We start from the raw sequence: 14791 nt of genomic DNA on the forward strand, positions 1-14791 counted from the left end.
CTCTCCCTCCAGCCTCACTTCCTTCATGAGGCCTCTCTTGATCTCTTTCCTCGGAGAGCCTACAGCTGCTGTGGCCTACAGCGTAGCCTTTGTCTCAAAGACGGCTTCTTGTTTCTTGCATGCTCATTTTGTCTCTTCAGCTAGACTGCACAAAAACTCCAGGAGAGCAGGGGCCATTCCCTCTCACCCCGCTCCCTTAACGTGCAGACCCGGCAGAGTGCCAGGCGCTTCCTGGACTGAAGGCTGGGGGTGGGTTTCATGACAAAGCCTCTCTTCCAGCTCCAGTGTGTGAGTGTGTGCGCACGTTTGTGCATGTGTGCATGTGTGTGTGTGCCTATAGGAGTGTGGAAAGATTGTGAATCTCAGCAGGACGTTTTGGAGCAGGACTTGCCAACCTTAACTGTATTGACACTTGGGGCCAGATAGTTCTGTGTTATGGGCTGTCCTGTGTGCTACAGGGTTTTAAGCAGCATCCCTGACCTCTGCCAGCGGGGTGCAAGGAGCTTTTCCCCTCCCCTGTGCCCCAGGCTGCAACAACCAAAATGCCTCTAGACACGGACAGATGTTCCCTTGGGGGAAAATTGTCCCCAGTTGAGAATCACCGTTTTAGAGAACTCCTGTGAGTCCCAGCTTTCCTCTTGTTGTCTGGGAATGCCACTTTGGCCCGCTAGAAACTGAGCACGGTGGTATGCAACCCATAAGGTTATTGTGTGGGTCCAATCAGCACCTGGCAGAGAGCAGGTGCTAAGGACATACACATTAGTGAGTGGCAGGATGACGGTGCAACAGGTTGGGGGCGTGTGCCCTGGGGCCAGCCTGCCCGGGCTGAAGTCCTGGCCCAGCTCCTTCCTAGCTGTGTGACCTGGGCACCTCACTTGATCTTACAGTACCTCAGTGTCCTCATCTGTAGGATGGAGCACATAACAGTTGTACCCACCACAAGAATTGTGACGAGGACGAAGTAGGTGACTGTGGGGTAAGCCCTGGAATAGTCTGGTCCTTAGAGTGCTCAACAGAGGTTATCATTTCTCTGTCCTCTCCTGGTTGATGGGGGAACACCACCTCCTCCTTAGTTTCCTGTGGCTCTGATTCTCCCGCCTCGTTCACTGCTGACTTGCACCACTTCTGAGCCCCGGCCTTGCTGCCCAAAGTGTCAGCTGAGTCATCTCACTCACCCTCCCCGGTGCAAGGCCGGACCGTTGCCACGGTGCCGAGGCTGTGGCCACCCTGCCCGGAGACTTCAGGCAGACTGCTTGTACATGTCAGTGAATGTGTTTCACGTGAATCCAAAGTGGACCTGCTGGCCAGTTCTATTTCTCCTGGAATGGAGACCCTCCAAAGCCCACCTCAGGGACTGGAAGAGTGAGCTTTAGGCAATTACATTCTTTTTCTCCGTTATTGTTTTGTTCCTCTTATACGAGGGACTGGAAGAGTGAGCTTTAGGCAATTACATTCTTTTTCTCCGTTATTGTTTTGTTCCTCTTATCCTCTTGGTGTTCACTGAAGCTTTTGTTTTCCAACATATCAGCAATGGCAGGGGCCCAGATGAGGTACAAATCCATCCCAAAGGGTCACAGGGCATTGCTGGCTGCCATCGCAACTGGCAGGCAAGCTGGGTCAGCATCTCTTGAAGGAAACTCAGGAAGTGCAAGAAAGAGCTGGAAGAAGGAACTCACCTGCCCTCCATGTTCGTATCCCGTCCGTTCAACAAGTGTTTGTTAAAGCTCCGTAGATCCTGACTGAACTTCTCCTGTGGACCAGGTGCTGTTCTCAGCACCTGGGAACTCAGTGCCCAACCCGGCACACTCTGTCTCCGCCCTCACTGAGGCTGGAGAGGACAGGAGACGAGCAAGTCCAGCATAAACACACACACACACACACACACACACACACACACACAGGGTCCAGCAGGAGTAAGGCCTACTTGAGTATGGTTGGTAGGGTAATACCTGGGTGTAATCACGTACAGTTTTAATTGGAACATCTCACCTAAAATGTCATATGGTGTGCTTGAGTGTGATACTGTTACATTACAGAATGACATGCCTATGATTTTGTAGTGAAAGGTTTTGTAATAAAAAAGGGGTGTTGTTTGTGCTGGACCTGGTCTTTACACACACACACACACACGTACAATGATTTGTGACATCCACAAGGGACTGGTCAGGGCACCAAGGACTTTGGACACCAATTTGGGATTGAATCCACTTTTACCTCTTAATCTCTGAGTTTCTCACGTGTTACATGGCGGGTGATACCTTGGAGGGTTACTGTGAAGATTGAATGAGTTCATATGAGAAAGAGGCCAGGGATTTTGTCTGTTTTATCTGTCACTGTAACCCCAGTAACCAGAGCAGTACCTAGCACACAGTAGGTGCTCAAGTGAATGTCTATTGAAAAATCATGTACTTGGTGTATAGTATGTGCTCAGTACATCTGTTTACCATTTTGGAGGGGGAAAGGCATGTACACAGGTTAGAATCCAGGCTGCTGAATCCCCCTCTCTCTCTGCCTCTCTGTCTACCTATCTGGTAGATAAGTTCTTTACCTTCCCTGTGCCTCAGTTTCCTCATCTTTACATCCCAAGGAGACATTGTACTTATCTCCTAACATTGCCCAAAGCTCAGAGACCCCCACCCTGGTTGTTTCTATGAGTCCTGTGATATAACAATGGTACTTACCATTTTCTTCTCTCGATTCGGGCTTCTGGTGAGCAGGGTACTTCTGTATGTTAAGTGGCATTGGAGGCTAAAAAGTGGATCCAATTCCCAGGATTGTTGGAAGTCCCACCTGCCTCAGAGTAGCTACTCCCACTGGCTTGTCAATGCAGGGTTTCCGACATGAGAGTCCTCATTGGGTTCTATGACCCCAGATGGTCCTGGTACTTGAAATACCCTTTTGGTCCTTGGCCATAAGCATTCGTATTTTGATCTGGGTGGGCTTGTCAGTAACCAGCTGCTGCCTCGGTTCCTGAGTAGTGCAGTATTTTGGGTTCCTGAGTAGTGCAGTATTTTGATACAGGTTAAATGGTCCTTGGGGAAGTGTCAGTATTCTCCAGGGCCAGAGACCTTGCATGAAAGGGGAAGCTGGGAGGGGTGTCTGTGGGAGTCCTTTTCCCCACTTGTCTGTCTTCCGTGGGTGGCCAGGGCTGGGGCGGGGCAGGTTATGATTTCAGCAGCAGTTTTTATGTATTCTCTGTCCTATATCTTCCTCATGGTTTTCTTCCCTTTTCATCCCTCACTCAAAAGTTCAGAGGGGTTAGGCCTGCAAGGAATGGGGAAGAAGATGACCTAGTCTTACACTGGTCAGAAACAACTCAAGTGAGGATCACAGATAAGCAATCACACTTCAGCCAAGAGTGGCATCCTGGTTCAAAGTTTCCTGTTAGTCATTTAGAAAACTTAACAGAACTGGGTATTGGTATGCAAAGCCACTTCCTTTGTCAGTCATGTCTACTTTTCCCCAAATGGAGCATTGAGAAAAGAGGCCTTTTCAGAAGCAGAAACACATTTACAAATCAAATGGCAGTGGCAGTTACTTTTGTTTTTATAAGAAGATAGAGTCCTTGGAATGAATACAGACCTTCACATTGAATACTAAGTTTCAACACCTGCTCAAGGCATCTTAAGCTGACTGAGTGGAGCTTTCTCACCTAACAGGGCTGAGCAGAGAGTGAGGGAGATTCCAAGGGAAAGCCAAGGATGAGACAGGGAGCAGAACAGTCTTGCCCTCCAGGTGCCTGATGGACAGGCCCAATTTGCTAGTGCTCCAGAAGCAAACATGTACTGTGGATGGTTTTCTTCTGTTGCAAACCTCAGCACCCCCTGTGGCCCTGCCCAGATTTGTGGCAGGCAAGTCCTCAGTCCTCATCCAGACCTCCGGGGCTTGAGGAAGCAGGGAGCAGAGAGTCCGTAGACCTAGGGCACCAGCAACCTGGAGCGTGTCTAATCACCAGCTGCCTTGGTGGGGACAGGGTTTAAAATCAGGCCAAGTGTGGAGGGAATGAAGAAATAGACCATGTGTATGCAGGAAAAGTGAATTCTGAGTCCCCCAGGGCCCTGTGAAGGTTCTCTTTTGGACAAAGGATTTATTTCATTCAGTGTTGACCCACATTGCCATTGGCTGCAAACTGCGGAGAAGCGAATTTAAAGGTGACAATAAGGAAGAACTCTGGAAAATTTCTGAATGGATTAGCAATACTTGGGGAGGTTTTACTCCTGAAAGGAGAATGGAGGCTGATAAAAAGAAAAGTGACCGTTGTTGATGGAGTGCTAACTCTGGCCAGACACCGAGTCAGGCCCTTTTTCTGTGTTACTCTCAGCTGTTTCCTAGGAACCCTGTCAGGTAGGGACTCTCATCTCCTCCATTCTACAGTTAGGGAAACTGAGGCTCAGGAAGGTGAAGATGCTGCTCAGGTAGGCTGCCACTGGCCTTGTGTGGATTACCAAAAGACACCACTCCCCCGGTGAGCACTGTACCAGGGTAGGGCACAGGCCTTGGCAAGCAGATTGCTGGTTGGGTGCCAGCCTCCAAGGCTCTCTTAGCCGGGGGGCCTTATGCAAGACAAGGCCTGTGCAATCACCCGCTGTGGCTGTGGGCATGAGGTCAGAGCTGGTGAATAGCAGAACTGGGCTCAGGAACCGCATCTGTCTGAAGAGTGAGTTCAGAGACACTGGCTCCTAACATCCAACCTTTATCGTCTCTCAGGACTGAAACTTTCCATCCCTGAGAATGCTCACAAGACTAGTTCGTGAAAAAGCATATTTGTACTGGTCTTTGAACCAAGTAGCCTGCAAGTTCCTCCTTTTCCCTCAGAGAATGCAGCTCGGGGGATGTGGCCAGACTGAAGCAGGAAGCAGGAGCTAGTGAACACCTGCACACCTGCTGTCTAGGTGCCGTAGGGAAGCAATGGGTACAGAGAGTGAACAGAGCACTGGGCTGGGTTTGAGTCCTGGCTCAGTGATTTACCACCAGGCGGGTAAGGGGGATCTTGGGTAAATCACTCAAACCCTCTGGACCTCAGTTTTATCATCTGTAAAATGGGGATAGTACCTACCTCACGCAATAGTTGTGAGGACAACATGAAAGGGCCACTGAAAGCATGCCTGTGACACAGTGAAGTGCCATTATTAATGCCTCTTGTTTATGCCTGAGGGGGGTTCTGATCACATTTCTTCCCCAAGGCCTACTTCACTGATGTGATCGCCGTTTTTGCTGAATTGATAAGTTTTGGTAGGGTGTGCTTTCATTTTCATTTGTCTCAAGACGTTCTCTCATTTTCCTTGTGAGTCCTTCTTTGACCTATTGGTTGTTTAAGAGTATGTCATTTAATTTTCAAATATTTGTGAATCTTCTGGTTTTCTTTCTAGTATTCATCTCTAGCTTTATTCCTTTGTGGTTAGAAAAGATGCTTTGTATGATTTCATTCTTTTTAAATTTCTTAAGACTTGTTTTGTGGCCTAACATATGGTCTCTCTTGAAGAATGTTCCTTGTGTGCTTGAGAAGAATGTGTATTCTGCTATTGTAGGATGCAGTGCACTGTATATGTATCAGGTCTCCTTATTTATTGTATTGATCTCTCCTTCCTTACTGATTTTTATGCCTAGCTATTGTATTCGTTACTGGTAATGGAGTATTGAAGTCTTCAATTATTATTGTTGAACTGTCACTCCTTCCCTTCAACTGTGTCAATGTTTGCTTCATATATTTTAGTGTTCTATTATTAGGTATGTATATGCCTATAATTGCAACATCTCAGTGGTGTATTGGCTTTTCATCAATATATAATGTCTTTTTCTCTTGTAATAATTTTTTGTTACTTAAAGTCTCTTTTGTTTAATGTTAGTACACTGACACAACTCTCTTTTCATTATTACTTTTTTTTTCATTTTTTCATTTTGAGCCTACTTTTGTCTTTGAATCTAAAGTGAATCTCTTGCATATAATATACAGTTGGTTTCTGGTGGTTTTCATTTGTTTGTTTGTTTTTTAATTCTTTCTGTTAGTCCCTGACTTTTGACAGGAGGGTTTAGTCCATTTACATTTGAAGTAATATTGGTAAGGAATGACTTCTTTCATTTTGCTACTATACACACACACACACACACACACACACACACATCTTGTATTTGTTTGTTTCTCAATTCTTTATCTCTCATTCTTTTGTGCTTAAGTGATTTCTTTTTACTCTTTTGATTCCCTTCTCATTTACTTTTCTCTGTATTTTTAGTTACCTTCCTAATGGTTAACCTGGAGTATGCAATTAACATTTTATATTTGTAACAATACAGTTTGAGATAATATCAATTTAGCTTCAATAGTATACAAAATATCTGCTTCTATACAAGCCTATCTCTCCCTTTTTTATTGTTTTCACATCTTTATACAGTGTATTTACATTGTCATAGATTTATAATTAATGTCTTATGCATTTGTTTTTTTAGATTAGTGATGAACTCCCTGTTTTTTATTATCTCAATTTCTCCCTCATTTTTGAAGGATATAGAACTCTTGGTTGACAGTTTTATTTTCTTTCAGCATTGTAAATATGTTATTCCACTGCCTTCTAGCCTCTATGGTGTCAAAGGAAAATCGCTTGATAAATTTATTGAGGATTCTTTGTACATGATGAATTGCTTCTTTCCTGCTGTTTTTAAGAAACTGTTTTTGTCTTTTGTTTTTGACAACTTAACTATTTTTTAAAAGATCTTATTTATTTATTTTTTAAAGAGGAGGGAAGGAAGGGAGAGAGAGAGAGAGAAACATCAATGTGTGGTTGCCTCTTGGGCACCCCCTACTGGGGACCTGGCCTGCAACCCAGGCATGTGCCCCGACTGGTAATCAAACTAGTGACCCTTTGGTTCTCAGGCAGGTACTCAATCCATTGAGCCACACCAGCCAGGGGCTGTTTTTTACAATTTAACTATTATGTCTCAGTATGCATATCTTTTAGTTTATCCTGCTTGCATTTCATTGAAATTCTTGAGTGTGTATGTTCATTTACTCCATCAAGTGGAAATTTCTGGCTATTTTTTCTCCAAATATTCTTTTGGCCCTTTTTTCTCTTCCTCTTCTCACTATGAATCTCCCATTATATGAATATTGGTGTGTTTGATAGTGTTCCATGGGCCACTTAGACTCTGCTCATTTTTCTTTATTCTTTTTTCTTTCTGATCCTCAGTCTGGTTAATCTCAAGGCACATATGTCCAAGGTCATTGATTCTTTCTTCTGCCAGCTTATATGTACTGTCAAATGTCTCTAATGAATTTTTCACATTTGCTATTGTACTTTTTGGCTCCAGAATTTCTATTTGATTCATTTCTACCATTTCTGTCTCTTCAATGATATTCTTTATTGTTGGAGACATCATCTGATTTCCTTTATTCTTTTTGGCTATAGTTTCCTTTAGCTATTTGAGCGTATTTCAGACAATTCATTTGAAGTCTGTTGTGTAAGCTTAAGAATGTCTATCCTTTGTCAGGGACAGTCTCAATTACTTTATTTATTTTATTCCTGTGAATGAATAAAATACTACTTTATTCCTGTGAATGAATAAAATACTACTCTATTACTTTATTTTATTCCTGTGAATTACTTTTTTTTGCTTCTTTACACGCTCTATAATTTTGTGTTAAAAGTCAGATATCTTAAATATTAGAATTGCTAATTTGGGCATCAGTTGCACCTTTCTTGCCAGGACTGGTTGTTACTGCTCGATAGAAGTTGTAGTAGTTTATTTCGCAACTTTTCAAAAGTTTTATTTGTGGCATGTGGTCACTGAAGTCTCTAAATTCCTGTAACTGAAAGAAAAAATCTGGTCTTTTTAGCTGGACTCTGCGTGTGTATTGGGACATACCTTCAAGGCCCAGCCGGGCTATTTACAGCTCTGTCTTAGCCTGCATCTCCTAACTGCATGGAGCTGGAAGGTCAACCAGCGTTGAGAGTTCAGAGCTTTTTTTTTACCTTCTTTCTCATCATGCATCCAACCCTGTGTGTGGCCTCTAGGTCCCCTGGTATTGGCATGCCTAGGTGTTCTTCAAAGCTCTTATTCCCTAAAGCATTTCACTCCTAAACCTTTCCCTCCAGGCTTATTGCTTGCCCCAACTTATACTCTTTGTCCCTTGTGAAAGCAGGTAGTTCTTTTGCTTTTCAATGTGTTTAAAAACACACCTGCATAGCTGCCCTCCTGCCCTAACAGAGTCCCAAGTCAGGAAAGTAAAGGCAGGCTCATGGCTGTAGTCCTTCAGGGAGCGCACAGGTGGGTCAGAATGCACAGCCGCATTGTCTTGGGACCAGTGTCAGTCTGCTCCCTACAACCCCAGGAGCCCAAACCAGGGACATGGGACATCACTTTCAAGACTGCCACCAAGATGCGGGGTAGAGGATGGACAAGGATAAACTAAAATGTTCCAAAGCTTTACCAGGTTTCAGTGGCTTTTTTCTTGATTAGCCACTTGCTTGGTTGCTATACATTTTTACCTATTTTCCAGAGTTATGATACAGTTGGTTCTGACAGTTTTTGTGAGTTTTTTTTTTTTTTAATTGCTTCCTCGGAGGAATGGGCACTTGGGGCTGGGCAGATATTTTTAGATGATGAGACTATTCCAAAATTAACCATGGTGATGGTTACACAACTCTGAATAAAAATTATGTGCTTACAATGGGTATATTATCTTTCAATAAAGCTACTCCTGCATAAATACAATCACTCCAGTTTCCCATTCTCTTGGAATAAAGCCCAAATGCATCATGAGTCCTGCATGACCTGCTCCCTGCCTTTCCAGCATCATCTACGTCTTGTGTCACCTCCCCCACATCATACTTTATCCACAGTAACTGTCTTTATGTTCTCTGAATGCAACAAGTTCCTCCCTTCCTCAGAGCCTTTACATGTGATGTTCCCTTTTCCTGAAATGCCCTTCCCCTCGCTGTCTCCATAGCTGACTTGTTTCAATCTTACATCATATCAGGGAGGCCTTTCCTAATTGCCCCAGTGAAAGTCAATACACTCTGTTATTCTCTACCAGACTCCATGACATGCACCACATTTGTGACCTTGTATTTATGCGTGTGTTCACCAGAAGAGCAAGGTCAGAGCCTAGCATGTGCCTGACACATCACAATTGCTTACTTAACATCTGCTGTACAAATGAACAATGACTACCTTACAGGATCATATTGTCTATCCTCCTAAGGGTGCTTTCTTAAATCAAACTGTATATGTTGTTCTTGAAGAACTTCCAAGCTGGTGGTTCCATTGCAGCCCTTGGCAAGCAGGTTGCATCTCTAGTCTAGGTTAACAGTGTGGCCTGGTCCTCACTTAGCAAGTGATGCTCTGGCCCTGCCTAGCAAGCGAGCAAGGCCTGAGTATTGCAATGGTATGGCATGATCTTCTGGTGCTGCCAAGCCCCTAACAGCATGGCAGGAACTCTGTTCATTGACCACTGCTCCCCAGGACCTGACAGTGTAAAGACATGTGAGGGCAGAGCGCACTGCTGAATATTAGAAACTCATCTGAATCCCTACCAACCATCAGGAAAAGGGGCTCAGTGTGGCCTGAGTAAGCCAAGGAGGGCCTCCTGGAGGAAGCGGGACTCTGTGTTCTGAAAGATTTACTTTGGTGAAGGCTGAGAAACAGGAATCTTTAGCTGGAGGAATGAAGGTTGGTGAGACCTGGGTGGAAGAAAGAGAGGGCTTCCGTGGACGATGGAAGTTGTGTGGCCGTTGAGTAGTGGAGAGGCTGGCATTTTAGGCTGTTGTCCCCAGGGTGGAGCAACTGGGGAGCAGCGAGAAGCCCGTCGCAGTCGTTGGGAAAATGCAGGTCAGATGCTGACCTTCCTGTCACTTCCTGGCCTGATGACTTTGGCCAAGTGGTGGAAGCTCTCAGAGCCCCTGTATCCTTGTCTGTAAAATACGGTCACAGTTCGTGCCTCACAAGGTGTCTGTGCAAATGGGAGGTGGAGGTGAGCTGAGCACACGCTGGGAGGACAGTAAGAGGCCAGCCCATGGGAGATGGCAGAAACACCCTCCTCCTCACTGAGACTGGAGTGCGGGGCCCGTGCGAGGGCGAGGTCAGGTGTGGCCAATGAGTGGGGGTCTTCAGGGGCCGGGCTGGGCCTGAACTGAGCCCCGTGGCAGGCAGTGGGTTGGTTTTGATTAGATGATGTGGGCTGCGTGGGCATCAGATAAACTCAAGGCGGGGAGAGCAGGAAGGAGCAGAGATTCTCACCAGGTTGCTTCTCTCTTCTGTCCCACAGCCATATACAACTTCCAGGGGAGCGGAGCCCCCCAGCTCTCCCTGCAGATTGGCGACACGGTACGGATCCAGGAGACCTGCGGAGGTGAGTCCCTGGCCCAGGCAACCCTTGGGGGCCAGGACCTCAGCTGATGGAGTTGGGGTGCCCTCAGTACATACGCAGCACCTGCAGCCCTCTCTTGGAAACTGCAACTCTGTGTACTCTACCTAAATATATTTTGCTCACATTAGTAATTAGAATTTACTGAAAATAACACTTTGTTTGTTTAGGAATGTATGCTTAAGGCCTGACTGGGTGGTTTGATGGGGCAGTTTTGGCCTGTGACACCTTCTAGATACGATTCTTTGTTGGCATCGATACGACTACAAAGGAAAATGGGCATTATTAGGGTTTTGAAGGGCCCAGTAACCTACACCCCTGATTCCAGGAGTACCACTGCACTGGGCCCTGTGCCTGGCCCAGGGAGCAGTGCCTACTGCCTTCAGCAAGCTGGGAGTGAGTCCTGTCTTGGACCAAGTGGCATCTCTTCACACCGAGGTGCCATTCTCTTATGAAGCCAACTATCCATTGGGCTGTGTCCACCTATGGTGGTGGTGGCAGCAGGAGGTTCTTTTTAAAATCTGCACAAAGGCTAATACTCATGAGTCTCAGGTCATTAGAAGTCAATATGTATCATCCAAGTCCCTGATATCTTGACATGGGGACATGGCCTGGGGGTAAGGGCCAAACGAGCTTGCTCAGGTGTGGCCGACGTCAGGCAGATTCTTCCAGCTGCTCCAGCACGAGGCCGCTCAGAAACCTACTTTGTGGAGGGTATGGAGTGCGCTCTTCCTATGGCCAGCAGGGCAGAGCAAGGAGACAGAAAAGCGCAGTGGGCTGAGCGCCCTGCCCCTGTCCCCAGGTAATCCCCTAGGAGAGGCCTTCCTCCTGCCCTGGGATGGGAGTGAGCAGCAGGCAGGAGGCAGGCGTGCTAGCTACTGTTTATGAGGCCCCCCTCAAGGGGAGACAGAGTCAAGGGAAGGAGGGAGACCACAGAGCTAGCCATCTTTGGGTTCTCACCACAGTGAGGGCTGGGGCCCCGTGCTAAGTTCTTTGTAATTAATATATTAGTTGCTCTTCACGGGGACAAGGAGTATCTCCAATGCTGGATTAGTTATATGCAACTACCAAAGCAACTCTGCAGATTGTTGCAGGGCAGCACATGGCACACAAGCACACCTGGACACAGACACACAAAAAATGAACAGAAAACCTTGTTTTTTGGGGGGAGGAAAGAATTTGATATGTCAAAACACCTTTAAAGGAGTCACGGAGAAAATGAGAACGTTTGTTCACCTTCTTTCCACTGATCTTATGCTTTGGCGTGTGTTACTTTGGGTTATATATGAGAGGATACCGTGTACTTTGCAGTGTCCAGGCCTCTGCAGAGCCCGCTCTGGCCTTATTAGAACCTTTTACACACACAGTGAATGAAACTGGGGTGGGGGCAGGGAGAGGGAACACTTTTCTGGAGACCCAGGCCTGTGATTCCAAACACCCTGCCCCCTCCCCACACTGCAGCCCTTTCTTCTGCAAATCCAGGTCTGCCCAGTGGCAAGGAAGCAAACGCTGGGTGTCCACCAAGGGCAGAGAATGAAAATAAAAACAGCAAGACAACTCTCCTTGGTGTCTTTTAGGTGCTACTGGCCACCACTGCTGAGAGACAGGCAGGAGACCTCACATTTGCAGGGAGGACTCAAGGCTCAGGGAGGAGAACTGACTGGCCTGGGGTCACACAACGAGCCCGTGGCCCCTGCCTCCACCCACACTCTTCCCTCCCACCCGTGCCTACAGGGCAATACAAAAGCATCAGTAATTAGGCTTCCTGTCTTACATCTTGAACTTCAGACAGGTTATTTTCCTCTCCTTTCCCTGCAGTTGCCCTGGAGACACAGCTTGCAGGCAGCACCCTGACCACACAGGTTGCATGTAGCCGGTCTTCCACATGGTAGCCTCTTCCACCCAGTGGTAGCCGGGCCTGGAGCCCCGCCCACTCAGGCCACCTTCATTTGTCTTTGAGATTAGCGTCCTTGCTTCTAACCTGGTTTTTCGCTTTTAATTTCATTTCATTGGTCTTATTTTAATGGATTCTTGTAAAAAGCAGTCATAATACCTTTCTAGAAAGAGCTGGGCATATTTATCTAGTAAGTGATTGCCAGTTCATGAGTAGTTTGAAAATGGGATGCTCAGAATTCTGTTAGAATAATTCTGTGGGTCTGAGGAATTAGCATGCAAATGATTAGGACTCACCCACGAACAGAGTTTTCACTCTGGAATTTATGGAGTGCTAAGGTTCCCTAAGGACCGTGGGCAGCTAAGGGTTCTGAGAGCAGGCCTGGTGGTGTCTGCTTTGCAGGTGGGGCGTTCTGCCTATGGTTCTGATTGAAAATGGTTCCTTTGCAGATACTAAAAACGTGAAATGGGTTAGTCAAAAATTAGTCAAAATGCTGTAGTAGAAAGAGCTTGGGTGTGGCCACGAAACCCCCTTCTAGAAACCTACTGTCAACCTAAGAAATGTCCAAACTGGTAGAGAATTTTTATGAGTCTATTTGAGCCGATCTGACCACGTATGCTTCTGGGAGCAAGATCTCAAATGCTCTGGAGAATAACAGTTTTGCAGTTAGTTTTCTGCACTCGAAATTAAGGAGGGAACATAAGGAAGATTGCATGGAGGTGGGAGAAAGAAAGGTGGCCATGGATTACAGGATAGTTCCTAAGATTACTGGTATGTGCCTTCTTGAGGGCGGTTATAGCTTATTTCAAAGGCATGTTAACCTGTATGCCCAGACACGATGGGCAGGCCTTGCTTAAGGCAAAAGTAAACCCTTCACTAAAAAATTATATGCCTGGGATGTGACTAGCCACCATGACCTGCCCAATGAGGAATTTATAATCAGATCACCCTGTGGGGTTACTTTCCATACCCTTCCCCCCCTTTTTTTGGTCCACACTACTTGAAAAATAAAACCCAGTCAACTCAAAGTTTTAAAATATAAGAATTGCAAAGCTATGACAAGGAAATAATGGTGACCATTGAGTCCAAATGAATCAATTTATAAAAATTAGTATTGAAAGTCATAATATTTGTGGCTACTGAAAAGAATGAAACTGTTAGGAAACTGGCCAGTTAAAAACAACTAATGAAATTGTGCCGTGGGGAAAGGAAAGAGAGCAGATTAACTCCATATCACTTTTGTAACAGAGATGGTCACTATTAATTAGAAAAAAAACATGTAAATAAAAAAAACTATAACCATTCCAGTCTTTTCATGCTTTTCATAATTATTTTCATTTTAGAGGAGTTTTTAGGAAATTTTTTGATGAAGAAGAAGCATTTTATTAAAGTTTCAACATTTTCTTCAATTTCACTTAATGTCTTTTTCTTCTGTTTAATACAAATTTTATTAACTAAAATTTTAATTAATTAAAATATATTTAATTTTATTAAATAAAATTTGTATTAAACAGAGTTTGAGATTTGTATTTATACAGTATCTTTACTATATGCTGATTTTTATAAGAGCATTTAAAAATTATATTACATCCACCTATTATTTTGTATGTTAAATATAAATGAAAGTTGACTGGAATGATATTAACAGTGTTTTTCTTTTTCTGGGTAATGAGATTCACCATGATTCTTTTAACTTTTGTATCTTTCATTTTCTGTTTAGTTTAAATTCTTTATAATGGCACATGTCGATTTCAGACAAAAATAATATAGTCTTGATGATTCGAAGCACATATCTCCAAATATTAGCAATCATTACTTTTAGGTGATAGGAATGTGAGTAACTGTTATTTTTATTTTACTCTTTGTATATTCCAATAGTTTTGAAATCCGCCCTCCCTGTCTCCACCCTTCACCAGCCAAACAGTGGCTTTTGAATCAGAAGGTTATTCTCTGCTCCACCACCCACTAGCCGAGTGATCTCGGGTAGGTAGGCGTCAGTTTTCTCACCTGTGAGATGGGTTATTGCCACCTTGCCCTGGGCTGGTTATGAGGACAAACTAAGAGAGAGTGGAGACGCTGTCTAGAGCCATGCTTGTCTCCTAGGGGCTCTGTGTCGGTTAATTCCTTCCTTCCCCGATGATGGAGAGTCTCATTGAAACTGAAGGGTATGGCCCTGGCTGGCATAGCTCAGTGAATTGAGCGCGGGCTGCCAACCAAAGCATCGCAGGTTCGATTCCCAGTTAGGGCACATGCCTGGGTTGTAGGCCATGGCCCCCAGCAACCGTACATTGATGTTTCTCTCTCTCTCTCTCTCCCTTTCTCCCTCCCTTCCCTCTCTAAAAAATAAATAAATAAAATCTTAAAAAAATAAATCAATTAAAAAAAAAAAGAAACTGAAGGGTATGCATCTCTACCGTGTGGCCCAGGGGACCCTGGAGCCGGCCCCTGCTTGCCTGGAGTGGGTGAGACTGGCCCTGCCTTGCCTGTGTAATAAGTCCACTCAGCCTGGCAACATGCGGAAGGCAAAAACTTGACCTGGA

At 45.1% G+C, this 14791-nt stretch overlaps 1 protein-coding gene and 1 long non-coding RNA gene across 2 annotated transcripts in view; one reads left to right on the forward strand and one right to left on the reverse strand.

Annotated features, from left to right (window-relative positions):
* DOCK2 (dedicator of cytokinesis 2) overlaps positions 1 to 14791 on the forward strand; it is a 362016-nt gene that overhangs the window by 9932 nt on the left and 337293 nt on the right. Inside the window, exon 2 of the mRNA XM_036013875.1 lies at positions 10259 to 10342. Coding sequence (XP_035869768.1) covers positions 10259 to 10342 — 84 coding nt within the window. The remainder of the gene's footprint in view (positions 1 to 10258; positions 10343 to 14791) is intronic.
* On the reverse strand, positions 7165 to 8475 carry LOC118497874. The gene is made up of 2 exons (XR_004900385.1): positions 7597 to 8475; positions 7165 to 7532 (listed from the first exon to the last, which is right to left on the reverse strand). It is a non-coding gene; the product is annotated as an uncharacterized LOC118497874 (long non-coding RNA).

This window comes from Phyllostomus discolor, chromosome 13 (assembly GCF_004126475.2).
Source record: "Phyllostomus discolor isolate MPI-MPIP mPhyDis1 chromosome 13, mPhyDis1.pri.v3, whole genome shotgun sequence".
Lineage (NCBI taxonomy): Eukaryota > Metazoa > Chordata > Mammalia > Chiroptera > Phyllostomidae > Phyllostomus > Phyllostomus discolor.